The sequence below is a fragment of the Genypterus blacodes genome, unplaced genomic scaffold (genome assembly GCF_046128005.1).
Source record: "Genypterus blacodes isolate CSIRO-AG114 ecotype Tasmania unplaced genomic scaffold, CSIRO-AGI_Gbla_v1 ptg000133l_1, whole genome shotgun sequence".
Lineage (NCBI taxonomy): Eukaryota > Metazoa > Chordata > Actinopteri > Ophidiiformes > Ophidiidae > Genypterus > Genypterus blacodes.
Window position 1 is genome coordinate 5,971,249 of NW_027466935.1, and position 22,366 is coordinate 5,993,614.

The following is a 22,366-nucleotide window of genomic DNA, read 5'->3' on the forward strand; positions in this document are numbered from 1 at the left end:
AAGGTAAAAGTCCCTGTCATTTTTTCTGACATTCTCCGGATTGCTGAGGCTGTCCCTGTCAGTGGCACCTGTACAATGCAATCACGTTTGAGAAGGAAACAACCAAATACTGAATCCACAGGGTTTCCCCGCTTTTTTATTTTAATTTTTTTTAGAAAAAGTAACGAGTACTTGTGGTTATGGATAGAAATGTACTTGAGTAAAAAGTACGATATTTGCCTTTAAAATGTACTTGAGTAAAAGTCATAAGTACTCCCCCAACATGATACTTGAGTAAAGTAAGATCCCTTAAAAGTGTACTTAAGTACAGTACTCAAGTAAATGTACTCCGTTACTGTCCGCCTCTGTTCACGAGTGAGGGGAAAATGGAAGCTCAACCATATAAATGACACATATGCTATATAAATAAGCATAATTTTGTATAATTAATAATAATAAGGTGACTTGAATTAAAAGCCAATATGAAAGTAAGTGGTTGGCCGTGTGTTGCCTGAGCAAAGAGTGAGCTCACTGTTGAACATCTAATTAAACACATCCTGAATGAAGGAATAAATGCAAACAGACTTAAGGCATTGTTCTCTCTCTCTCTCTCTCTCTCTCTCTCTCTCTCTCTCTCTCTCTCTCTCTCTCTCCTCTCTCTCTCTCTCTCTCTCTCTCTCTCTCATGTATTTGGGACAGGGCTTGGGATTGCATATTGTTTTTGAAGTTTTTATGTTCCTCAATAAGTGATGTATTGTCTGTAATGCACAGCTTGTCAGTGGGCTTGAAAGGCATTTATTGTTTAAAAAAAGTTGTCTAGTCTTTCTGTGCAAATACAAAAACAAGTCTCACCACATTAATCTAATCCAATCTATCCTAGAGGACTCAGGGAAGGATTTACATAGCCTTATGCAACAAACTGTGTTGTCTTAGCAAAGAGTGAGCATAATTTTGACGACTTGATTAAACACATTCTGAATGAAGGAATAAATGCTAAGACTTAAGGCATTGTTCTCTCTCTCTCTCTCTCTCTCTCTCGTATTTGGAACAGGGTGTGGGAATACATATTGTTTCTGAAGTTGAAGTTGTTATGTTCCTCAATAAGTGATGTATTGTCTGTAATTCACAACTTGTCAGTGGGTTTGAAAGGCATTGATAGAAAAAAAGTTGTGTAGTCTTTCTGTTCAAATGCAAAAGCAAGTCTCATCACATTCATCTAATCCAGGGCTGCCCACACTTTTACACCGAGTGTGCCGCCGAGTGTGGCAGCCCCGGCACCGCCAATTGCGCGATACTGTGAGTGAAGGTCAAGTGGCCGGTGGTACAGCAGTACTTACCGGCAACTTCCTGGTGCCGGTAAGTACTGCAGTACGATGCCAGTGCCGTTGCCGGCACACTTGCCAGTGTCAGCTAACTTTTAACGATTGGCTAATGCCATGCGATCAACCCACATTACCTTTACCTATCGACCGGTCGATCGCGATCGACATATTGGGCACCCCTGATCTAATCCAATCTATCCTAGAGGGCTCAGGGAAGCATTATATAGCCTTATGCAACTAACGATAAGACTAGATCTTCACCTTTTAATCATCATTTGAAACTTTGTAAGTTAGCAACTACAAGGAATGTGTTAGAGTCAGTGAGCTAGCCAACATGGGGAAGTCAGAGAATAAGGCAATGGTACAAAAAGGTCCAGGGCAGTGGTTCTCAAACTGTGGTGGTACGCGGGCTCCCTGTAATGGTACGCGTACGAATCAATAAAAATATCGTAAATGCAACCTTAAGTAAGTTTAGCTTGAACATCCCGGTGCTGGCACACTTGCCCGTGAAAATCACGGACAGCAGCACACACTCCAGCCCCCCGCCCCCCGCCCCACACTCTGGAGTCGGCACCGGCGCACGCGTGTGTGTGTGTGTGTGTGTGTGTGTGTGTGTTTGTGAACATGCTGTGGGTGTAAGAGGGACTGCCCCATATAGGAGAGTTGTTCATATGAGAGAGTTCCAGTACCAATTTGTACAATGTGGCTGTGACTGACAAAGGTCAAAATAAATAATATTCTTATGAGGAATACATTTGCTTCCTGCTTGCATTATAGTTTATTCTGTATATATTGTAGTACATTTTTACACTTCTGGTTGGATGCTAACTGCATTTCATTGCCTTGTACCTGTACTTTGCTCAATGACAATAAAGTTGAATCTAATCTAATTTTGCAAAGCAGCTGAATAGGGTAGGCCTACACTACTGTATTTTAACATCGGCCATAGTGGTCGTACTTGGAGAGCCAAATATTTTCTGAGGTGGTACCTGATGTAAAAAGTTTGAGAACCACTGGTCTAGGGAAAAGATGGAGGTCAAGGTCAAAAACTAGGTCTACAGAAACCAAGGTTATTATTCACCCCACTGTACAAGTCACTAGCTCCAGTCACCATTGCTTCGTCTCCATATGCATCAAGTGATCTTTAGAGATGTTTAACTAAAGTACTAATCATCTTCACAGTATAGTCTACACCACAAACGCTCTCCCAGGATTGCTGTTCAATACCCCCAGAACACACACACGCCGCACTGAAAGACACATTTTGACACTTTCTAACTATCAACATTAATTTGTCTCCTCCTTTAAGTCTGATGCTAATGAAATCATGACTTTATTCCCAGAGTGAGTGGTGAGACAGGTTTTAGTTTGTTCAAAGAAAGAGTTACACAACTAACTTAAATATCCCTCAGGGCTCCAGGTTAGTATAAAAGTGTGACAGAGGATCATCTAAGACACAGGTGGAGGAAGAAGAAAGTCATCGACTGTGGTAAGTCCTCTTTCTCTCTCGCTGTTTAGGAGAAATCAGAAAGACGTTTATTTAGTGTTGCTTAAGACAAAGTAAGATGTTTTTGCTGCTAAGGCTTCAATCTTTTTGTTTATGCGTCACATAAAGAAAAGTAACTCTTAAACAATGATCAATGATCATCAGGCAAGCATATGAACTCTGATAACTTTGAAGGAGAGGAGAATATAGTTTCACTCTGAGGTTAACATATCCAATATATATTTGAAAATAATAATTGAATGTGTGGGATGCCAACAATGCTTGATAAGCAGCTTCAAGTCGAGGCCATAGCCATACTCAGAGTTTTGACCTTTCTGGACTTATTTCGGGCTCACAGTGTAGTCGACTACTACGACCTACTAGTGCAGAATTTGTTGGGGAATCTTGTCGGATATTTGGACAGTGAAACAAGTTTGAAACAAGAACGGTGGTTTATATTATTTTAATCCCTTAAATAAACACAAATCCATTGCTAACCAGGAAATAACACTGCCTGTGCTTCTGTCTGTGAATTTGTTTTAAGAGGGTGAATTAACTCCAAATCAAAGAGCTGGAACCTGGACCAGGAACAAGCAATATTATTGGAGTTCAGCGTAGATGTACTGCTACTGCTTTACCACAGTATTACTGACAAAAGTCATAAAAACGTCTTCCTTTAAACACTGCATCTGGAAATTAATCTAGCACATTGTTGATAATTTGTACAAATTACTGTGTCAAAAATGTTTTTAACTCCTGCGAGAGATCCACTGCTACCGAGGGAGTTCAGTTGTCATTTTACTCGGAATAAACACACATGTAGAGTGGACAGCAGCTTGCAATCGAATATCTTAAAAAAAAAAGGAGTTGACAAATCCATGTACAAATCTTGCTGTGTTGCAGAGTTGGACGTGATCGTTGGTCAAGCCGACATGGACAACAGACCGTTTCAGTGTCTCTACTTGTTCAGGTTCTCCAGCAGAATTTCCGCTCCTTTGTTGTTGCTGAGGCTCTTGAGCTCGGGCATGAAGGACTTGAGCGCTGCCTTCACCTCCGCAGCCACATCTTTGTTACAACTGTTCAGCAAACTGCACAAAACACATTGAACAAAAAATGTTAGTGAGGCTCTCTTCTGTATTCGGGCAAAGCTGTAAATGTCTTTGGGAGTCAAGCTTTGACAGTAAAAGGTCAATCGTCAGTGAGGCAATATCCTCAGATTGGTTGGTTAGTCGCTTTTAATGTAGAACACATCTTGGATGACTGAGCGAGTATTTTTATGGAGCGTGCCGTGTACTGACCAGCAGAGCACCATGGCCCCTCTGTTGACTTTGGCCCAGGTTTTCAGGACGTCCATCCCCACAGTGTCCACCAGGATTCTGCTAAACTGCACTGAGAGGCCGAACGAAGGGAACAGAAACAGAGAGAAGTAGTCAGATATTTTTTTTTACAGTAAATCCTGTTTACAAGGAGGAGCACAACAAAGTTATCATTATGAAAATCTATCACTCTTTTCACATCATTCATTCACATTTTTGATTTTCATATTTGAAGCATAAACCCTCATTATTTAGATCTGGCACTAAATAAATTCCATACCATCCCATGGTTAAATCCATTAGATGGTGAATATTGAACTGAAGCTTGAATCTCAAATCACAAAAACAATAAAGTTTTTGTTTTAATTTAGGCAATAATTAAGCATTTTAAATGTGGAAATTTTACTTTTTAACTTTTGCAAACATAAAAGGCAAATGCAACTGTGTGTGTGTGTGTGTGTGTGTGTGTGTGTGTGTGTGTGTGTGTGTGTCACCTTCTTTCCCAGCCTCTGTCAGGGTGAGGTCCTGCTCTATGAGCCACTTCAGCACCAAATGTCCAGCCGGATGTTCGGCCATATGCAGCTACAAAGAAAAACACAATTCAAATAATGATTTTCAGATGAATTTCTTCCATATTAACCACAAACGAGGTCTCAAAAACTGTCGACAACTTCTTTAGTGACTTACAGGTCTGTCAAAATGTCCAAATCACTTGTGTTATTAATCAAAGTGAAGAAAAAACTGCAAGCCCACCTGTCCATCAATCCCGCCTGGCAACAGCTCGTGATTGGCCAGCTGAGCAACGGCCGTCATGGCGGGTCGGAGGTCTCCGCAGGCCGAGGCCAGGATGTCGCTGACGGTGACGCTGGTGGCCTTGTCCATCACCATGGTGGCTGCATTGTCACGCAGATAGTCTAGCAGCGGTGGAGAGACGACCTCAAGCAGCTCCTTCCTCCTCACTGCCATGTCTTTTTTACTGAGGAGACAAGGACGGCGACGTGAACATCCGACTGCCTAACTTTGGGACGTATCTGTCTTGGATGTGAAGAACACGTGATGTGCATACCTGTGTGCGTTGCCGTCTCCTTGCTCCAGCACCTTGATGATCTCAGGCAGCAGGTGAGCCGGATCTCTGGGACTCAGCAGGTACAGCAGAACCTTCTTACCGTATTTGTTACTGATCACCTCCTCCAGAGACAGTAGGATCTCCTGAGGAGGCCGGGAACAGGTGGAGATGACAGATTAGATCATTGTAACACTGCACAATTTCAGGGGATCTCAATCATAGTCTATTAATGGTATGTGATCAATATACAGCTTTTATTTTGTAGTAGTATTTAGCTTGTATTTGTAGTTAGTAACTCACCGATAACACGGCCTGTTTAACCAGCTTGGTGTCGTCCACGCAGTCCATAATGGCGAGAAGAACCAAGTGCCCAAACTCCCCCTGTGGCCAAAAATCCAACATTAGGAAGTCTTTCAAAAATGCAATCATTACTCGACAAGTGAGTGAACAGAAACAATTGAAATGAACTCACAGTGGCAAACTTCACCATGTACGTCTTCATGGTTTTGATGATGACCTTTCTGTCCTGAAATCAGATAAAACATGTTGATTAGAAAGAAAATACGGGTATTTCCAATGCAGCCTCTGTGTGTGTGTGTGTGTGTGTGTGTGTGTGTGTGTGTGTGTGTGTGTGTGTGTGTGTGTGTGTGTGTGTGCATGCCTTTGCTGTCCCGTGCCACAGACAGTTCATCGCTACACGCGCTCCGTCGTGCGTGTGTGCCATGTACACCACAGACTCTCTGATGGACTCGATCATTTCCTGCGCACATCACCAAAACAAAAGGAGTTCAGTAGACAGACAGACACAGACAGACACACACAGACAGACATAGACAGACACAGACACACACATACCGTTTTCTGTTTGTCCAGCGCAAACAAGAAGAAGTCCAGAAACACTTTGTGAACCAGCGAGTGTTTGATGACCTGCTCCCTGAAACACAACAAACAAGGTCGAGTTCAGTTTTCCTTCCTTAGACACTTTCTGACTTCGGACACCTTCTTTCATTTTCTCTGCTACAATCAAAACGTTTTCTCTTATGTGTTTCATAGTTATGAGCACTTCTGGCTGCAATGTCTGTGTGTTCTCTGGTGCATCACTCTTACTTCTGTGCCATCGGGGTGAGAATCTGCTTCATCTCGTCGATGATGTTGGGCCGTTTGTCGGGGTTCATCTCCAGAACCTTCTCTAGGGTATTGCACACTGTCGACTGCACAAAAGAGACGAGATGGAGGCGGGAGGGAGGGAGGGAGGGAGGGAGGGAGGGAGGGAGGAAAGTTGACTTCCACACTGCACCACCCATTTCTGGAACTTCCCTGTTTCACAACAAGGAGCCATCGATGGCGTGTGTGAGGTATCTGTGTTTACCTTGCAGACAGTGAATGTGGTCCCGTACAGCTCTTCAGTCAGCATCAGCCTTTGTGCCAGCACGGCTTTGTCATTGTAAGCGTATTCTACAATGCCCGAGGCGGCGGCGTGGCGAAGCAACGGCCGTACCTGACCTTTGAACGCTGGGATCAGACCTGCCACCAGCTCCTTGTTCCTGTTGAGAGAGAGAGAGAGAACGAAGAGAAGTTCAGTTGACAGACAGTTCATTGCTAACACTAGTTCTGTCATGCGTGTGCGCCGCAATTCAGGCCGAGCTTACTCACCCATACATCAGCAGCTTCTTCACCACATGTCTGCCGTACTGAGACTTGCACAGACCAATGATGTCATCTGCAACACAGACGCCAAAATATAAAGAGTAAAGTCACATGTTCAATGTTTATGTTCCACATGAAGAAATCACTAAATGATAAGATTCAATCTGTCTTTCACAATTCTGGAAAACAAGCGTCTTCGTTTTTTTTCCCTGCCAGAGCTGTAATGCCCATTTAAATTTCCAAAACGCTTCACAATGACCTGACATTCACACACTGATGGCAGGAGCAAACAATGCAAGGAGCCGGAAGTGAACCGGGACAGACATCAGAATGAGGAAAATGAAGGGAAAAAACAGGCGCTCACCTTTAAGTTCGCCAAACACCGCCTGTCTCTGCTCGCCGTCGCCAAACTGGATAAAACACTGCAGCACTCTGACTGAGTCATGGGCAAACGCCATCTAGAGGCAAGAGGATGTTGTTATTTGAAGACACAAAGACAATTCATGCCCGGAGAGCCACAAAAGAAAATCACCGAAGGTCCATTTTGTGTTCCCCGGGTTTGTGATGATACGGTACGAGACAAACCTGTTTGACTTTCCCACGGATCAAATCGTGAAGATCTTTCATCAGTTTCTTCTTCACACTGGTGTCACAGTTTTTCCTGTTCACACACACACACACACACACACACACACACAGATCATTTTTATCATCATAGAATAACAACACAAAAGCAGCTACACAGGTCAAAAACTACAATGCTGACATTGTTGTTGTTGTTGTTTAAAATTGCTGTTAAAGTACATCATGAGTGTCATTGGAGTCCATAGGTCTTTGAATGGACTTCTATTGTATACTTTGCTAAACATCACTTTGATTATAAATTGTTAAGATTTAATCCGTTTTTCTTTTTTTAACAGAGAAACATGAGTGAGTGAGTGAGTGTGTGTACCTCCTGAGCTCTCCCCACACTCGTTTGGATTGACATATGATCTCAAACATGTCCTTCCTCTCTGCCTGCTGCCGATTCTTCTTCAGATCCTTCTTCCTCTGCTGTCTGTTCTGCTTCAGCTCCTCCTTTGTCGGCGGCTTCTTCTGTTTAAACTCAGCCATCTTCATTTTCTTTTGGCCTGAACCTGAGAGAGAGAGAGAGAGAGAGAGAGAGAGAGAGAGAGAGAGAGAGAGAGAGAGAGAGAGAGAGAGAGAGAGAGAGAGAAACAGAGAGAGAAACAGAGAGAGAAACAGAGAGAGAGAGAGACAACACACACACACAACTTAAGTAAAGGAGTAAATTTCAGATTTTCATTCCGGATCCATACTGTCCGGTGTGAGAGAGGCTAAAACTGATGGTCTCTCACCTTCACCTTCCTCCTCTTTGCCTTTCTTTCCTCCTCCCCACCCTGTCGGCGCTTTCCTCTTCATAGGCCCCTGTCCTCCTTTAGAGAAACTTTTAAATTTCTGCTCCGTCTTTCCTCCATCTCCGGTTGCTCCCCGTGCTCTGTTAAAAGGTTTGAAGGGCTTCTTCCCACCTGGTTTGTTCCCTATCGAGTCTGCACAGAGTGAGAAACAGCATTAGAGGAACGTAAACATAAGGGAGAGTTCATTCAAGTGCGGGTGAAAGGTTAAACGTGGACCTTTTCCTTTGTGTGTCGGCTTCTTTCCACTTCTTGGGGAAAAAGGTTTTCTGGGTTTAGCCTCCATCCTAATGTGCACACTGAGGAGAAACAGACAATGAAGGATGTGATTACCTAAATAGTTTCCCAAAGATTACAGACCTTCACCCATCTCTTTTGTATCCACTAACATCTGAAGGGGACACAAGATTTACATAGCAGGGAATACTCCTCAACTAATATCTGTTGTGCACTGTTAATGCCGCTATATATTATTTGAGCATTCTTAAATGTAAGCGTTTGTCTTTTTTTAGTTAATATTGTTAAATCAGTCCGCTGTCGTCTGTTGCACATAACTTAACTACCAACACAAGGCACCCTGTAATACACCAACTGTCACATTAGCAGCAGACAGCTTTACTGAACCTTTATTCACAAGCTGCTTTGCGGTAAACTGTATTGGACGAGAAGATAAATTCTGATGTTTAACCATACAGTTACTTCATTTATATACAAATGTTTACCTCTGTTGTTTACCTCTACTAACGTTATTATTCTACCTCATAAGTGCGTACATCACAGTTTATATACGTTAAAGCATATTTTCTCTTCATAACAGCAACTCGTTACATTTACGTGGACTTTTTAAATGTAGAATATTTATTTTTGAGGTCGTAAGTTAACATACGTACACACGCGTGCAAAATATACACGCTGACGGTCTAAACAACAATTCAGGTCAAGAATGCTTGAAAGATTTTCAATAAAAAACGCAACTCTGTGGATTCTAATAACATCCGTGAAGATACTTTAAAGAGATCTTACGCTTAAGATGAATACACGTTTGTACAACTTCTTCCCATGTGTTCTGTAACAAAGCGATTTACGGCGGTAAACGTCCAATCACAGTTGACTCTCCCCTGCCGTAAAACCTTGTTGTTGCGACACCGGAAAGAAGCTGGAAATGTTTTAAAAGTTAAAAGTAAAGGTCGAGAAACTCCTGAGAAGTTGTGGGTCGCACGGAAAATGGCATACATTATCTACTTAACAACGCGTTTTGTCTATGTGGAATGCAACTGAATAAATGATTGAATGAAATTTCCGAAGTAGAATTTTGAGGACTAAGTAGGACTAATATTTTATTTACAAATATTTTCTGCAATACAATATTACAGTTTTACAGTTTTGTTTGCATATACAGAATAGGAAAGAAAGTTCAACTACATTACCCAGCACCTCTGCTAATGTTGTTGAATGGCATGGCATTCGGGTTTCCTAGCAACACGGCCAAACTAAAATGGACACAGCGAGTAGGAAATGCTCTGAGACACTTTTAGAAGGTAGCGTACTTTAAACATACCACGAAGATCATGTATGAATTGTTTAAACACATAAAACAATTTGATTCAATTTAATTTTGATTTGCCATCGCTCAAACTGACTAGATTTAATTTAGGTATCGCTTTGATGTACCGTCAGTTTGCTCCCTGAAGCTGATTTGCGTCCGTAGCTTCAGAAATTTTTTCCTCTTCCGTTCTCCACAAATGAACGTTATCTCTGGTAACTGCTGTATGACGTATTTTCTCTCATAGTGTCAAATATTGATCAGCCAGTGATGCAACAGGAACCGGACAAGGAGCCTCCTGGACACATGTACTACACGTATGAGGAGCTTCAGTCGAGACCGTACATCACTGCAGACTCTCAAATCCCCGAAAACCTCCTGTACCTCTCGTATCCTTCCTTCACATTTGATTTAACACCCTCAAAAAAGGAGTGCAATGGGTATTACTGTGGTTATTGACCCAGGAATAAACAAATGACATTCCTCATATGGAATTACTATCACTTATGGCTTCTATGGTTCCTTAACCTTTCTTCTATGAAGTCACTCATTTGGTTATGACAGTGGGCGCAGAGCGAACCTCCAGGTGTTCGATGACAGAACTCTGAGCCTCATCGCTGGAAACCTTCTGGTCCTGCTGGATGTTCCTACCAAACAGCAACGATATCTTCGATCCTGTAGTGGGGGAGGAATTGGCTCAGTCGCGGTAAAATGACTATTACACTACATGTCATTTAAGAGAAAAGCTAAGAGGCTGCGTAATGTGGAATCTGCTTCTGCTCTGGTATTGATTCATATGATTTCATATTTACAAATCTTTAACATTGTCTGTGTCTGTGTGTGTGAGAGCACAGGTACATCCTAGTCGGGAGTACTTTGCTGTAGCAGAGAAGGGAAACCGGCCCAACATCATTGTTTATGAATTTCCCTCACTAAGACCACACCGCATCCTTGACGGTACGTGTGGATAAAGATGTGCTTTACTGCATCGTCCTATTTGTGTGGGTGTGTTTTAACATATGTGTCTGCAGGCGGTGCAAAGTTGGCTTACAGCTTTGTGGATTTCAGCCGTGATGGGAAGCTGCTGGCCAGTGTGGGCTCTGCACCGGACTTCATGTTGTCGCTGTGGGACTGGAGGCAAGAGGAGGTGAAGCTGAGCTGTAAGGCCATTTCTCAGGAGGTTTACAGAGTCACCTTCTCCCCACACATCCCAGGACAGCTCACTACATCAGGATCTGGTCATATCAAGTAAGGGCCATATTCGATCCCCAGCTGAATCAGTTACTCGTCTGGTTTGACTGTTAGAGCTACAAAATGAGACAAATACATTTTTATAATACTGTGTTTTTGCTTCCCTTCTTTCTAGGTTCTGGCAAATGGCCAACTCATTCACTGGTCTGAAATTGCAAGGGCTTCTGGGACGTTTTGGGAAGACTGCAGTGACAGATATTGAAGGTTATGTGGAACTACCTGATGGAAAGGTTTGTATTATGCTATTATGTCTGGTTTGTACACAGGTCAAAATGATCAGACTCGGTGTGATCGTCGCCTCCTCCTGTCTCCTCCCGTCTCCTCCCGTCTCCTCCCATCTCCCCCCTGTCTCCTCCTGTCAGGTGGTGTCTGGCACAGATTGGGGGAATTTGCTGTTGTGGGAAGGTGATCTGATCAAGGTGGAGATCTGTCGTAAGGGGGGCAGGACCTGCCATGCTGGAACAGCCCGGCCCTTCACCCTGGAGGAGGGACAGCTGATGACTATTGGGTCAGATGGAGCAGTCCGGGTGAGATGCCTGTGAACCTCTTCTTGTCAGTGGGCTAATGGTCACGGAATGCTGTTGTAGATCGCGATTGACTGGTCTACAGATGCAGACATCAGAGGAGTCTGCAGCCCCTGAATTGAGTCGCAGCTGTGATTTTGAGATTTGCCTTTTTAAATGTCTGGTCTCCCCTCAGGGCTGGGACTTTGAGAGCATTGACACTGCAGACTGCAAAAGTGACAGCGGAATGTTTGAGATGGAGCCCATGAATGAGATGGTGATCGCACACGCCAGCCTCTGCTCCGTGGTGAAGAGCTCCTTGCCTGACTCATTCCTCTGGTTTGCTCAGGTCAGAGGGCAACGGTCACACAAATATCCTGTGTCTAAAGTCTTGGCTGGGCTGATATCAGTCATGCCAAAATGCTTACTGTATGTGTTGTGTCCCTGTAGGATTGCAGTGGGAGCATTTGGAAACTGGATCTGTCTTTCACCAACACTGTGAGTTCCCTCCCTTACACTGACAAACTGGCAAAATATAGGATTTAATGAGCAACGAATATGAGCAAGAATAGGTAAGGATAAACACAGGTAAACTGTGGCAAACAAAGAGCAGGATGCAAGGAGTGAGAGCCAGCATTCAGTAGGTGTAGATGATTCTTGATGGTGAGATGTGATTAGTAATCCAGTGAGACTCAATGGTGTGAATGAGAGACAATAAGACACAAACAGGCAAATCAACAAATGGAAACCCAGCATATTATCATGCCTTTATCCTGTATCCTGTGTGTGCAGACTCCTGATCCAGAGTGCCTGTTCTCTTTCCACGCTGGGCCCATCCAGGGCATGGATGTATCCAGAAAAAGCCACCTGATGGCCACGACTGCTCTGGACCGTGAGTGAGATGTGTTACTCCCTACACACTAGTGCTGAAGGAATTAATCAACCAGTGGTTTGACCATTGTTTTTGGATTGTAATCGCCCATGAACACAGACAATCCCTCTGCTCCTGTTCTCCAGGCTTGGTCAAAGTTTTTGACTTTGTGGCTAAAAGAGAACTGACAAGCAGCCGTTTCACAAAGGGGGGAACTGTTCTCTGCTGGGCTCCATCTCTGGTATGTATGCCTCGTTGTATCACAAGGTTTTAGGCAGTATTTTTCCCTTAGCAGTGATCTAGACTGGTTGTCACGGACACCTGTCTTGTATGATGATGAGTCTCTATTATCATTGACTTTGTCCTCTATGCAGGTGAGCCAGACTGGAGGTTTGCTTGTAACTGGCTTTGAGGATGGGGTGATCCGCCTACTGGAGCTCTACAACCCTAAGAGTCTGCATGCTGTCACTTGGCGAAGCCACAAAGGAGATGCTGAACTGAACCTCAAACAAGCCTTCAAACCTCACAATGCACCTGTGACTGCTATTGCATATGAACGCAATGGAGAGATCTTAGCCACAGGAGTAAGCAGCTTTCAGTATAACACAATAAATCACACCACTTCCTACATTAGCTTTTAGATTTTGTTGTACTTGATGCATTCACTGGAACATCATTTGCAGGGCAGAACATTAAAGTTGAATTTAGACGTTGATTTTGTACCAAGCATCAGTTTTCTTACCTCTCACCTTCATCTATTTAACCAGAGCTCAGACTGCACTGTGTTCTTCTTCACTGTCGGAGAGAAATACAACCCCATTGGTTTTATCCAAGTTCCCGGGCCGGTGCAAGGCCTTGAGTGGTCGCCTCATTCCCATGTAGGTTACATCACTGAGGTTTTCTGTTGTTAATAATAAGAATGTTCCATTTACTCCAAAATCCAAGTTCATGTACTCAATGATTAAACAGATTTCTTTCCTGTTTTTACTTAGAATGAAAACACATTGCTCATCCTGTGTCAGAGTGGCCATGTGATTGAGGTACAGAGTCCTGACCCGGAGGCCCAGAACCTGAATAACACCTACCATCTGTCTGGACTGACCTGCAGATACTTCAGATTCAGGAGCATCAAATCTCGTATCAAGGTCATCTTATATACTACACTTCCATATCTACATCTTATGCCTGTCTCTCCTTTTGCCTGTCTCTCTCTTTAATGTTTGATTTGATTTGTGTTGTGTGGGCTGCAGAGAGATTGGGAAATTGCAAGACTTCAAGCTGCAAAGGGAAAGAAGAAGAGAGAGGAGGAAGAGCAGGTGAAACCAAGGAAGGAGCAGTGGGAAGACAGTGAGATGTTGGTGGAGGAAGAGGAGGATCAAACGTTACCTCCGATCTACATCCCTGATCCTCCAAGCCCTCTTTACTGTGGCTTCTATTCACTGTCTGACCAGTTCTGGCTCACCATGGTATACTGTATACACACACACACACACACACACACACACAGAATGTAACATAACGGAGGCAGGGTAGATTTCTGTTTTGACGCTAAATGATCTCCTCCCTCCCTGTCTTCCAGGGAGGCTTTGACGCAGGTTACTTGTACCACTGTAAGTTCTCAGAGAAGCAGGATGAGGATCCAGATCAGCGTCAGGATGAGCCGTTTGAATTCTTGCCTGTCCACAACGCTGACGATGACCCCATATGCTCTGTTACCTTCAGGTAGTTGACCCTGTTTTGTTCTGATTCTGCTTGTGTAGCTTTGAGTTAACATGAGGTGGAACTTGTTTATCTCATCCGGCCTCTGTTTGTCTCCTAGCTCTAACAGGAAGATGATACTTTGTGGCATGCACTCAGGGTCCATCAGGGTTTATCCTCTGTTGTCTCATGACGACAGCCTCACGTCCATGGAGGCCTACTGGGCTCTGAGCCTCCATGACAACCAGTATGGACACCTGCGGCACATCCGATGTAGCCATGATGACCAATTTGTACTGACAGCAGGAGATGATGGGAACATCTTCTCCCTCTGCCTGATTCCTCCAGAGGAGCTTCAGAAAGCTCTGCAGGCAAAAAAGGCCAAAGTGCCCTCACCTAGGGTCAGTTAATATTTATTGAGTCTTCATTATATTAAGGTTTAATGTGCATTTGGAAGTTTGGAGTCTGGAGGAGCTTGCAATGAGAATGTCATCCAGATACACAAACAGGAACGGCAGGTCTTTCAGCACGGTGTCCATGAGCTGCTGATTGAAAGATCTGTGCTGGGACGCGCTATCTTGGGGACCTCCGGTGTGTGGAATGAGATCCACCTTGGTAAAATATGACTGCCCACCAGGTCAGCAGAAAAGTCCTGGATGTGTAGGACTGGGTAGTGCTGTGGGGTTGTCGCATCATTGAGTCGGAAGTATTTGCCTTATGGTCGCCACAAATACCCCTTAAATACAAAAAATGGTGTTACTGCTACCCTACAGTCTCTTAAAGGGAACATGTTCATGTTTAACTGCAAGCATACACTAACACTGGTTATTGTTATATTTAGGTAAATGATGTCCTTATGTCCTTGTGTCACTACAGCTGGTTGTTATTCTGACAGGTTGGGCTTGACACTGAGAATGTTGCTCAGGACATTGAGGATTCAGCAGCCTACAGGTGAGAGGTTCTCTTCCTGACTGTGCTTATCTAGTTCACTTTGTGAAAGTATGTATTATTCCTCAAATTAGATTCAGTAAGAGATGCAATACGAACACGATACATATTTTTTTACAGAACACTCAATTTATGGATTCTTACCAGGATAAATGAGGATTTCAACAACTTCTGACCTACAGAGTTCTCTTTTACTCCTCCTTTGCTCTGCCTCCCTTTAGCATCGAGATGGCAAAGCAGAAACTGGAAAAGGATCAAATGCGGCGTGAGGCTGAGACGAAGGTGGCAGCCAGGCGAAAGAGGTTGACTGAGCTCCAGAAAAGGTTTAAGGAAGTGCTGGACAAGAACCAGAGTCTGCCAGAGCATGTTTGCCTCCAACCAGCGGTACACATACACACACACACACACACACACACACGCACACACACACACACACACACACATTTCATCTTCATGGAATGTAAGGGTGTGTCATATGAGGAGCATGAATGGAAAGACAAACTGATGGACAGAAACATGACATTGATGGACAGACTATGTGTTTGTGTGTGTGTGTCTGTGTGGCTTCTGTATATGTAGGAGCTGCAGCTGGACCAGCAGTTTGGTGAGCAGGCAGAGAAGGTGAAGGCTCAGCGAGCGAAGGAGGTGAGGAACGAGTTGGCCTGGGAGGAGGAGCGCTGCTGCATCGCCCTGAGACAACTCCAGGACCAGTAAGGATGTTTACTGTCTTCAGTCTTACATCTGGTTTAAACACAATTTTTTGCCTGTTTTTTATTTGATGGGACTCATCAAACTCCCTTTTAATGTTTTTACTTTTTTCGGTTCAGGTACTTTCTGACATCTGGCTCTGTCACTGTGGTCGCCATCCGCAGCGATCACAGGGTCACCACCTATCATCTGCAGGCGTTCACTGAGCGTTCACACTCACCCGCACAGCAGGGCCAAAACAGTGCTCCTGCACCAGCTGCACATCTGGAGCACAAGAAATACAGAGCTGAACCTTTAAATGAAAACAGCAAAATACAAGGTAAAAACCTGTTTATTCAATTCATATCAACTTTATTTACATACTGTAGCCAGGTTGGGGGTTCAGTGCCTTCCTCAAGGGCACTTCGGCAGTGCCCTGGAGGCACACAGGCAACTCAAGCTGCCAGCTGCCAGTCCACGCTTGGTCCACAGGGGACTCGAAACGGCCATTGAGTCAAATATGAAATGCATATCTGACTCAATGTGCACTGTTTATGTGTCTAAGCATTCTTAGATGAGCCTAAAAATACTTACTCCATGTTTGTCATTTTGCTGTAGAAGAAGTCCCGATACCACCACCAGCTCGTGCAGGAGCCATAAAGCTGGCAGATTGGCAGATTGAAAGGCTCCGTAAAGCTGCAGAGAAGGCTGAGCAAGCACGAGTCAAAATAGAGAAAAGGAAGAGAGAGTGGGCCCAGCTGTGAGTACTACATGTTTCGTGCTCATTAAGAAGTCAACTTGGGAAATATTAAAGCTGATTCCATATGAAGGGATTGCACAAAAAGGTTATCATTAAGGTGCAGGTCTATAGATCTTTTAACCCATTTTAGCTGTGTCTCAGTTTTACAGAAAAGCCAGTTGAGAACAGTGAGGACCCACAGGATGTCAAAGCCATCAGCGATGCCTCAGAGAACATTGGAGACTTAAAACTGAAGTCAGCCAAAGACTTCACAGCACCAAAACACCTGAGGATGAATGCAGAGAAGAAGAGAGCAGAGCTGTCAGCCCTGGAGGAAAAGGCAAACATCTTTTTAAAAAATACACCTCTGTTATTTTGAAGTCATATATCTTAAAATACAAATCATTAGATTTACATAAGTTTTTAATTGGAAAAAATAGAGAATCTGTCAGTTTTGATATTATTATTTTCTGCCATAATTTGAGAGCATCATGTGGCAGTGATTTCATAAATGCTAGTCTGTCCATTCAGATCCATGAGAAGAAGACTGCGATGAATGAGCAGATCCTGGCATTGCGGGACACCAAGGTTCGTCTTGTGTCTGAGGTGCATGCTCAAGCTCAGCGACTCCAGAGAGTTCAACGTCACTTGGCATCCCATTTTCATCATCCCACACCCACCCTGCCCACCATGTTGCCTGAGGAAACTCCAGAGCGGAGGCTACAGTACAGCCGCACCACCCTGGAACGATACCGAGATCTGAAGAACAACAGGTACAGTAGCTTTAGATGAAGTCACTGAGACTAGGTCCCAAGAGTGACGATAACAAATCAGGTTTGAAACCTACTGTAGGCAATAACTCATGACTCACCAGGGGCCTGTACTACGAAGCTCGATTAAGCCAGCGGTTGAAAACCTTCTCTCATCTCTCATCAGTACCCTAAGCAGGATAGATGGAAGGATCACTCGATGCAGGCTCATATTTTCAGCAAGGTCACAAACTCTAGCCAAGTTCAATTTGGTGATCTTGGATCGTCTCAATCTAATAGCGTTTGTACCGATTTGGATAAGTACATTATCAAACTTTTAACTTTTAGAGCTAGGTGTATTCCTGTGTTTGCTCCTAGTCCTAGACATGTCGAGCCTCTTTCGTAGTACAGGCCCCTGGAGTAGGTCCATGAGTGTTACTGATCATAAGGAGTGTCATCAGAAACATGGTAATACTGCTTTTGTTCTTTAAGGTAAATGCATACATAGACTTGATCAATTTTAATTCCCCAATTCCAAACATAACTGGAACACAGAGTTACAGCTGTGAAGATGCAGGAGGACCAGGATGTAGCGATGACTCTGTTGGAGCAGTTGGAGAAAGAGATGGTAGGAGAAGAGGAGAAAAGGGGAAGAGAAGCCGAGGAGGTTCAGGAGAGACGAGAAGAGGAGGCACTCGACTCTTCAGCTGCCAGAGAAGGAGACACAGAGGAGGAGGAAATAGAAAAATTAACCAACTTTGAGGAGGAGGTCTGGAAGGAGAAGGAGATCAGACTGCTGCATGAGGAGGGCTGGCTGCTTGAACAGGTCTTGTATCATTGACAAATCTGTGATCATCATCTTATAATGACAATGGTTGGAGCTGATGTAAAATATGATTTGATGCAGATGGAAGCAGCCGTGCTGAGGTTCGATTCCAAGCTCCTCTTGCTGCGTCACGAGAAGCTGCAGATGGATGGTCAACTGAAACTGGCCGATCTCCGACACCTCACATTGGTGGAGGAGTTGCTCCTCATCAAGGACTTTGAGAAGACAGAGGAGAGCCTGCAGGAGAAGTTAAATGAACGCATGGAGGAGGAGAACAACGTCATGGTACAATTCTGTTGGTTTTTTGGGCATTCACAGGTTGATGAGCCACTTTTTGAATGTTAATAATCATGATATTAATGGATCCTCCCATACTAAGATCCACAGATGTATTGTTGTTGAATTGATTATGTTCTCTTCTGCCCTTTCCCAGTGTAAGACAGAGACATATAACGGACAGCTAGAAGTGAAGCAGAGAGAAATAGTCAGATTGCAGGAGCAAGAGAAATCTCTGATGGCTTCCTTCAGGGCCTTGCTGGGCGACAACAACAAGTTTGCCGACTTGCTGACCAGAGTCTTTAAGAAGAAGATCAAACGTGTGAAGAAGAAAGAGCAGACTGCAATGGAAGGTAGGTGTGTGTGTGTGTGTGTGTGTGTGTGTGAGAGAGAGAGAGAGAGAGGAGAGAGAGAGAGAGAGAGAGAGAGAGAGAGAGAGAGAGAGAGAGAGAGAGAGAGAGAGACAGATCTGGATGTTTATGTGATCTGAATGTTTTTCAGGAGAACAGAAAGACAGCGATGAAGACTCTGACAGTGATGATTGGGATGTTGATAACATTGATGATGATGAAGATGACGACAGCATCTCAGAAAATGGAGGGAAACCTTTGGATGATAGCATTTGTCCTCCAGGTGAATAGTACACAGTGTGAGCGGTAGAGAAATACTCAAACCATAGAGCACAATTTTCCAAGATCTCATCAATCCTATGTGTGTGTGTGTGTGTGTCAGAGTGCAATCCAGAGTTGTTTGAGAACATATTGCAGTTTCGTGAACATAGATTGGACCTAGAAGAACAGCTGGTGGAGGAAAGGAAGTGTGCTGAAGTACTGACGAAAGATCGTGACGCTCTCATCAAGACGGTCAAACACCATATTTCAATCTCTACATCTCCCCTGTGTGTGTGTTTGTGTGTGTTCCCTGTTTGTTATCACGTAGCTTTTTTTCCCATGACTGCAGGAAAAAGTAGTGCAGAGCAGCCGGAAAGCAGCAGAGAGCGACCTAGAGTTAATCAACAAGGAGAAACAGCAGAAAATGAATGAACTGGATGTGGTGGTTCCTCTCAGACTGCATCAGGTTATTAGCAGCGCCCACCCCCACCTCCCATTTAAATATACGATTTGAGCTCCGAGTTGAGCTCCTTGTTCCCCTCTGTCGTCCCCTTTAAACCCTCTGCTTCTCTATCCTATCTCCCCCCCCTCTCCACCAGATTGAGTTTTTAACAAACGGCTCTGTGCCAAAGGACCTGAGTTCAGCTTTGGTGCTGGACTGGACAGAACTAAACCGGCTGCAGGAGAGAATCAAAGAACTGCAAATTGAGAAGAGCCAGCAGAGAGATCTTTACTGTCAGGCTCGTCAGCAGCATGTCCAGGTTCGCCATGACCACAAGGACATGAAGGACAACATCCAAGGTAAGGCCACAAGGAAACATCAAAGAGAGTCAACCTTGAACAATCTTTTTATTTGATTTTCTGATCCCTTGTTAAGGCTGTTCTTATGTTCTTCTGCTAGATCCTACCTGACTGTGTACCTTGTATGTGTCTGTGTGTTTGTGTAGTGTTGCGGGAGAACTGCAACCAGGTGATGATGTTGAGGTTTGGGCAGCTGGTGGATCTGGAGGCTCTGCAGACACTTTCAGGAAACAGAACACTGGAGGAACTCAAACAGGATGTTGTCCTAAGGGAAGCTGCCTATGATAAAGAGTTCCAACTGTGGGAGGTAACTTCTGTTGTGCTGACTTGTGCGTTTGTCTCTCCCAGTTAAGGTAGAGTTTAGCAAACTCTCTCTCTCTCTCTTCAGATGAAGGTAGCAGAGGCTCGTCAGGCTCTGTTGGAGGTGACCAGGTGTAACACCGAGCTTCTCCTCTGCATGACCAACTTCATCATCCAGAAGAAAAAACTGGAGGATAAAATTCAAGCGAGGCAGAGGAAAATTGTAATTTGTGTGCATGCTTTTTGTGAAATGCTTTATTTTTTGCAATTTGCTACCCAAATTGCTTCACACTTAGTTCATGTTTTGTGATCATTGGTGTAGTGTAGAGCATTAGTTTTTATTTCTGATAAACATGAATGATGGTTTGTGTGCATCTGTCTTAAATTTGTAAACTGTGTGTGTGTGTGTGTGTGTGTGTGTGTGTGTGTGTGTGTGTGTGTGTGTGTGTGTGTGTGTGTTTTCAGGGCAGACAGTTTCAGGATAGCAGAAAGCTGGTGGACCAAGAGGACATTCAGAAGCTTTTAGATTTTGTGAAAACGCAGGCCCAGCAAGCTGAGGTCCTCAAGACAGAAATCAGCTTCCTGTCCCGTAAAGGAGGTCACATCCTGTCCCTCGGCCAGGCCCTGTTGCCCCCATTTGTCCCCCTGCCCACACCCACCTGTGTAAACCACACTGACAATCCAGGGCATCCATCCAGCCAGCATAAAGTACAGTTCTCAACCAGCAGCCAGGGACCAAATTAAATTAGGTCTAGGTCTCAACTAGGTTTGTCCGGTTGTGTCTTTCTCTCTCTGCTCCTCCCCATTCAGGTAGCTGCTTTCTGGCAGGCATCAGAGGCAATTAGCAGGATTGACTCCACCTGGAGAGGAGGCCTTAAAGCCTGCTCCTCCTCTCTGTTCTCTCTAACCTCCTGCCAGGGTGCCTGAGCCTGATGAGTTTGTACACTATTATGTTTTTGCTTATTTTGGGGGATTCAAATATAATAAATAAATAAATAAATGAATGAATACAATACAATGACAATAATGAAACAAGTAAGATCAGAAAGAAACATCTGAACAGTCATATGCAGCACTGTATGCAGCCTCTTGGTGTCACTGAAGTACTTTGGGAGTGTGGATGTTTTTCAACTCTTGATTCATTTTTCACTGTGAGTATTTGAATGTACTGTAAATACATGGATCAAACTTTCTTTCCTTTTTATTCTGTCTTCCATCAGTCCATCTGTCCTTCATTTCTTTTCTTCTTAACGCAAGTCTCGAAAATCCTCAAAATGCAGTGAAGGTTAAACTAAATTGTGATTTTTTTTTTCTTACCACACACTAAGTAAATATTTATGTATGTTTTACTTGTTTGTTAATACGTTTTTACTTTGACTTCACGATTCTTGAAGTTTTCTTTCTTGAATGTGAATATTTTACTATTTTATTTAAGTATTTGTGTATTTCTTCTACACCGCTTCTTATAGCATACAAACCGTCTCTTCAATCGCTCTAAACTTTCAAAATCTGAATCCTGCACTAGTGTTTGTGGTAGAAAATGATGGCAGTATTTGAGTTAAATCACTTTTGAAAGCTTTTCAATTGAACAACTTTGTATAATCGGTAAATTCATGTATTGTCACAGTGATCAGGTTTGGGTTGCTCTCTCCATGTCAAATCTGCATTAGTTCCACATGCTGGCCTGCAGGTGGGGTTAAATAACACCGTTTATATATACTCTGGGAGCGAGGATGGAGTGTTTGAGGTAGCCTCGTCTCAAGGTGACAGGTGAATATACAGAGACAGGAGCACACTCTCCTCAGAAAATGATTTTTGGCTGTAGGCTTGGTTATGGAACTATGCTTTAGTTGCTGTTTAGTGTTACAGTGAGGATTGAATAGGTATATCAAATAATCGTTATGGTCAATAGAATAAATCTCACGAGAATGAAGTAAGTACAATGTGTGTGTGTGTGTGTGTGTGTAAGAGAGTGTGAGTGTGAGTGTGAGAGAGAGCGAGAGGGAGACAGTGATAAACCTCGGTCAGAAAGAGAAAGGTTGAGGAGGAGGAGGAGGAGGAGGAAGTTGTTGTCCCCACAGCAGAGAGAGCATCTTGTCATAATTTATGAGTTAAAAAGCATGAATTTTTCAGTGCCCAGTGCTGGGATGGCACTTCATGTTTATGACAATCATTTCCGGAGTGAAAGATTAATGTGGATGCAGCACTTATGAATCTTTTAGGGAACAAACAGAAACAGTGATCAACGCTTCAAACTCTTTCATTCTGGCACCAAAGCTGATTAAACCAAATTGAGAGACTGAAATGGAGAAACCAGCGATGTTGCTGCGGG

General features: G+C 43.7%; 2 protein-coding genes across 2 annotated transcripts; one reads left to right on the top strand and one right to left on the bottom strand.

Moving 5' to 3' along the window:
- Window positions 1-3,234: 3,234 nt before the first annotated feature.
- Window positions 3,235-9,326, bottom strand: pum3 (pumilio RNA-binding family member 3). The gene is made up of 18 exons (XM_076164266.1): window positions 9,255-9,326; window positions 8,451-8,530; window positions 8,175-8,366; window positions 7,769-7,952; window positions 7,402-7,477; window positions 7,181-7,274; window positions 6,823-6,889; window positions 6,539-6,713; window positions 6,277-6,380; window positions 6,025-6,103; window positions 5,831-5,929; window positions 5,642-5,695; window positions 5,470-5,550; window positions 5,170-5,312; window positions 4,857-5,079; window positions 4,598-4,685; window positions 4,086-4,176; window positions 3,235-3,875 (listed from the first exon to the last, which is right to left on the bottom strand). The coding sequence occupies exons 2-18, from the start codon at window positions 8,515-8,517 to the stop codon at window positions 3,746-3,748; spliced, it is 1,947 nt and encodes a 648-aa protein (XP_076020381.1). The 5' UTR covers window positions 8,518-8,530; window positions 9,255-9,326; the 3' UTR covers window positions 3,235-3,745.
- A 284-nt stretch (window positions 9,327-9,610) lies between these two features.
- On the top strand, window positions 9,611-21,573 carry cfap44 (cilia and flagella associated protein 44). Its single transcript, XM_076164053.1, has 34 exons — window positions 9,611-9,769; window positions 10,022-10,163; window positions 10,318-10,480; window positions 10,629-10,731; window positions 10,806-11,022; window positions 11,141-11,255; window positions 11,388-11,552; window positions 11,725-11,877; window positions 11,979-12,026; window positions 12,321-12,420; window positions 12,546-12,640; window positions 12,774-12,983; window positions 13,167-13,277; window positions 13,392-13,544; window positions 13,650-13,865; window positions 13,979-14,121; window positions 14,219-14,498; window positions 14,993-15,048; window positions 15,267-15,429; window positions 15,625-15,755; window positions 15,873-16,072; window positions 16,351-16,492; window positions 16,634-16,811; window positions 17,003-17,244; window positions 17,776-18,046; window positions 18,128-18,331; window positions 18,480-18,675; window positions 18,824-18,955; window positions 19,055-19,185; window positions 19,283-19,399; window positions 19,533-19,734; window positions 19,881-20,041; window positions 20,123-20,257; window positions 20,500-21,573. Exons 1-34 carry the CDS (start codon window positions 9,727-9,729, stop codon window positions 20,776-20,778), a joined length of 5,397 nt encoding a protein of 1,798 aa, XP_076020168.1. The 5' UTR covers window positions 9,611-9,726; the 3' UTR covers window positions 20,779-21,573.
- Window positions 21,574-22,366: the final 793 nt, after the last annotated feature.

Coding starts and splice junctions, on each gene's coding strand:
- pum3 (XM_076164266.1), bottom strand. CDS start 8,517: ATGGAGGCTAAACCCAGAAAACCTTTTTCCCCAAGAAGTGGAAAGAAG. Junction 8,367..8,450: donor GCCGACACACAAAGGAAAAG/GTCCACGTTTAA, acceptor CACTCTGTGCAG/ACTCGATAGGGAACAAACCA. Junction 6,890..7,180: donor GGTGTTTGGCGAACTTAAAG/GTGAGCGCCTGT, acceptor TCTGTGTTGCAG/ATGACATCATTGGTCTGTGC.
- cfap44 (XM_076164053.1), top strand. CDS start 9,727: ATGGACACAGCGAGTAGGAAATGCTCTGAGACACTTTTAGAAG. Junction 12,984..13,166: donor GAGAGATCTTAGCCACAGGA/GTAAGCAGCTTT, acceptor CTATTTAACCAG/AGCTCAGACTGCACTGTGTT. Junction 16,073..16,350: donor TGAAAACAGCAAAATACAAG/GTAAAAACCTGT, acceptor ATTTTGCTGTAG/AAGAAGTCCCGATACCACCA.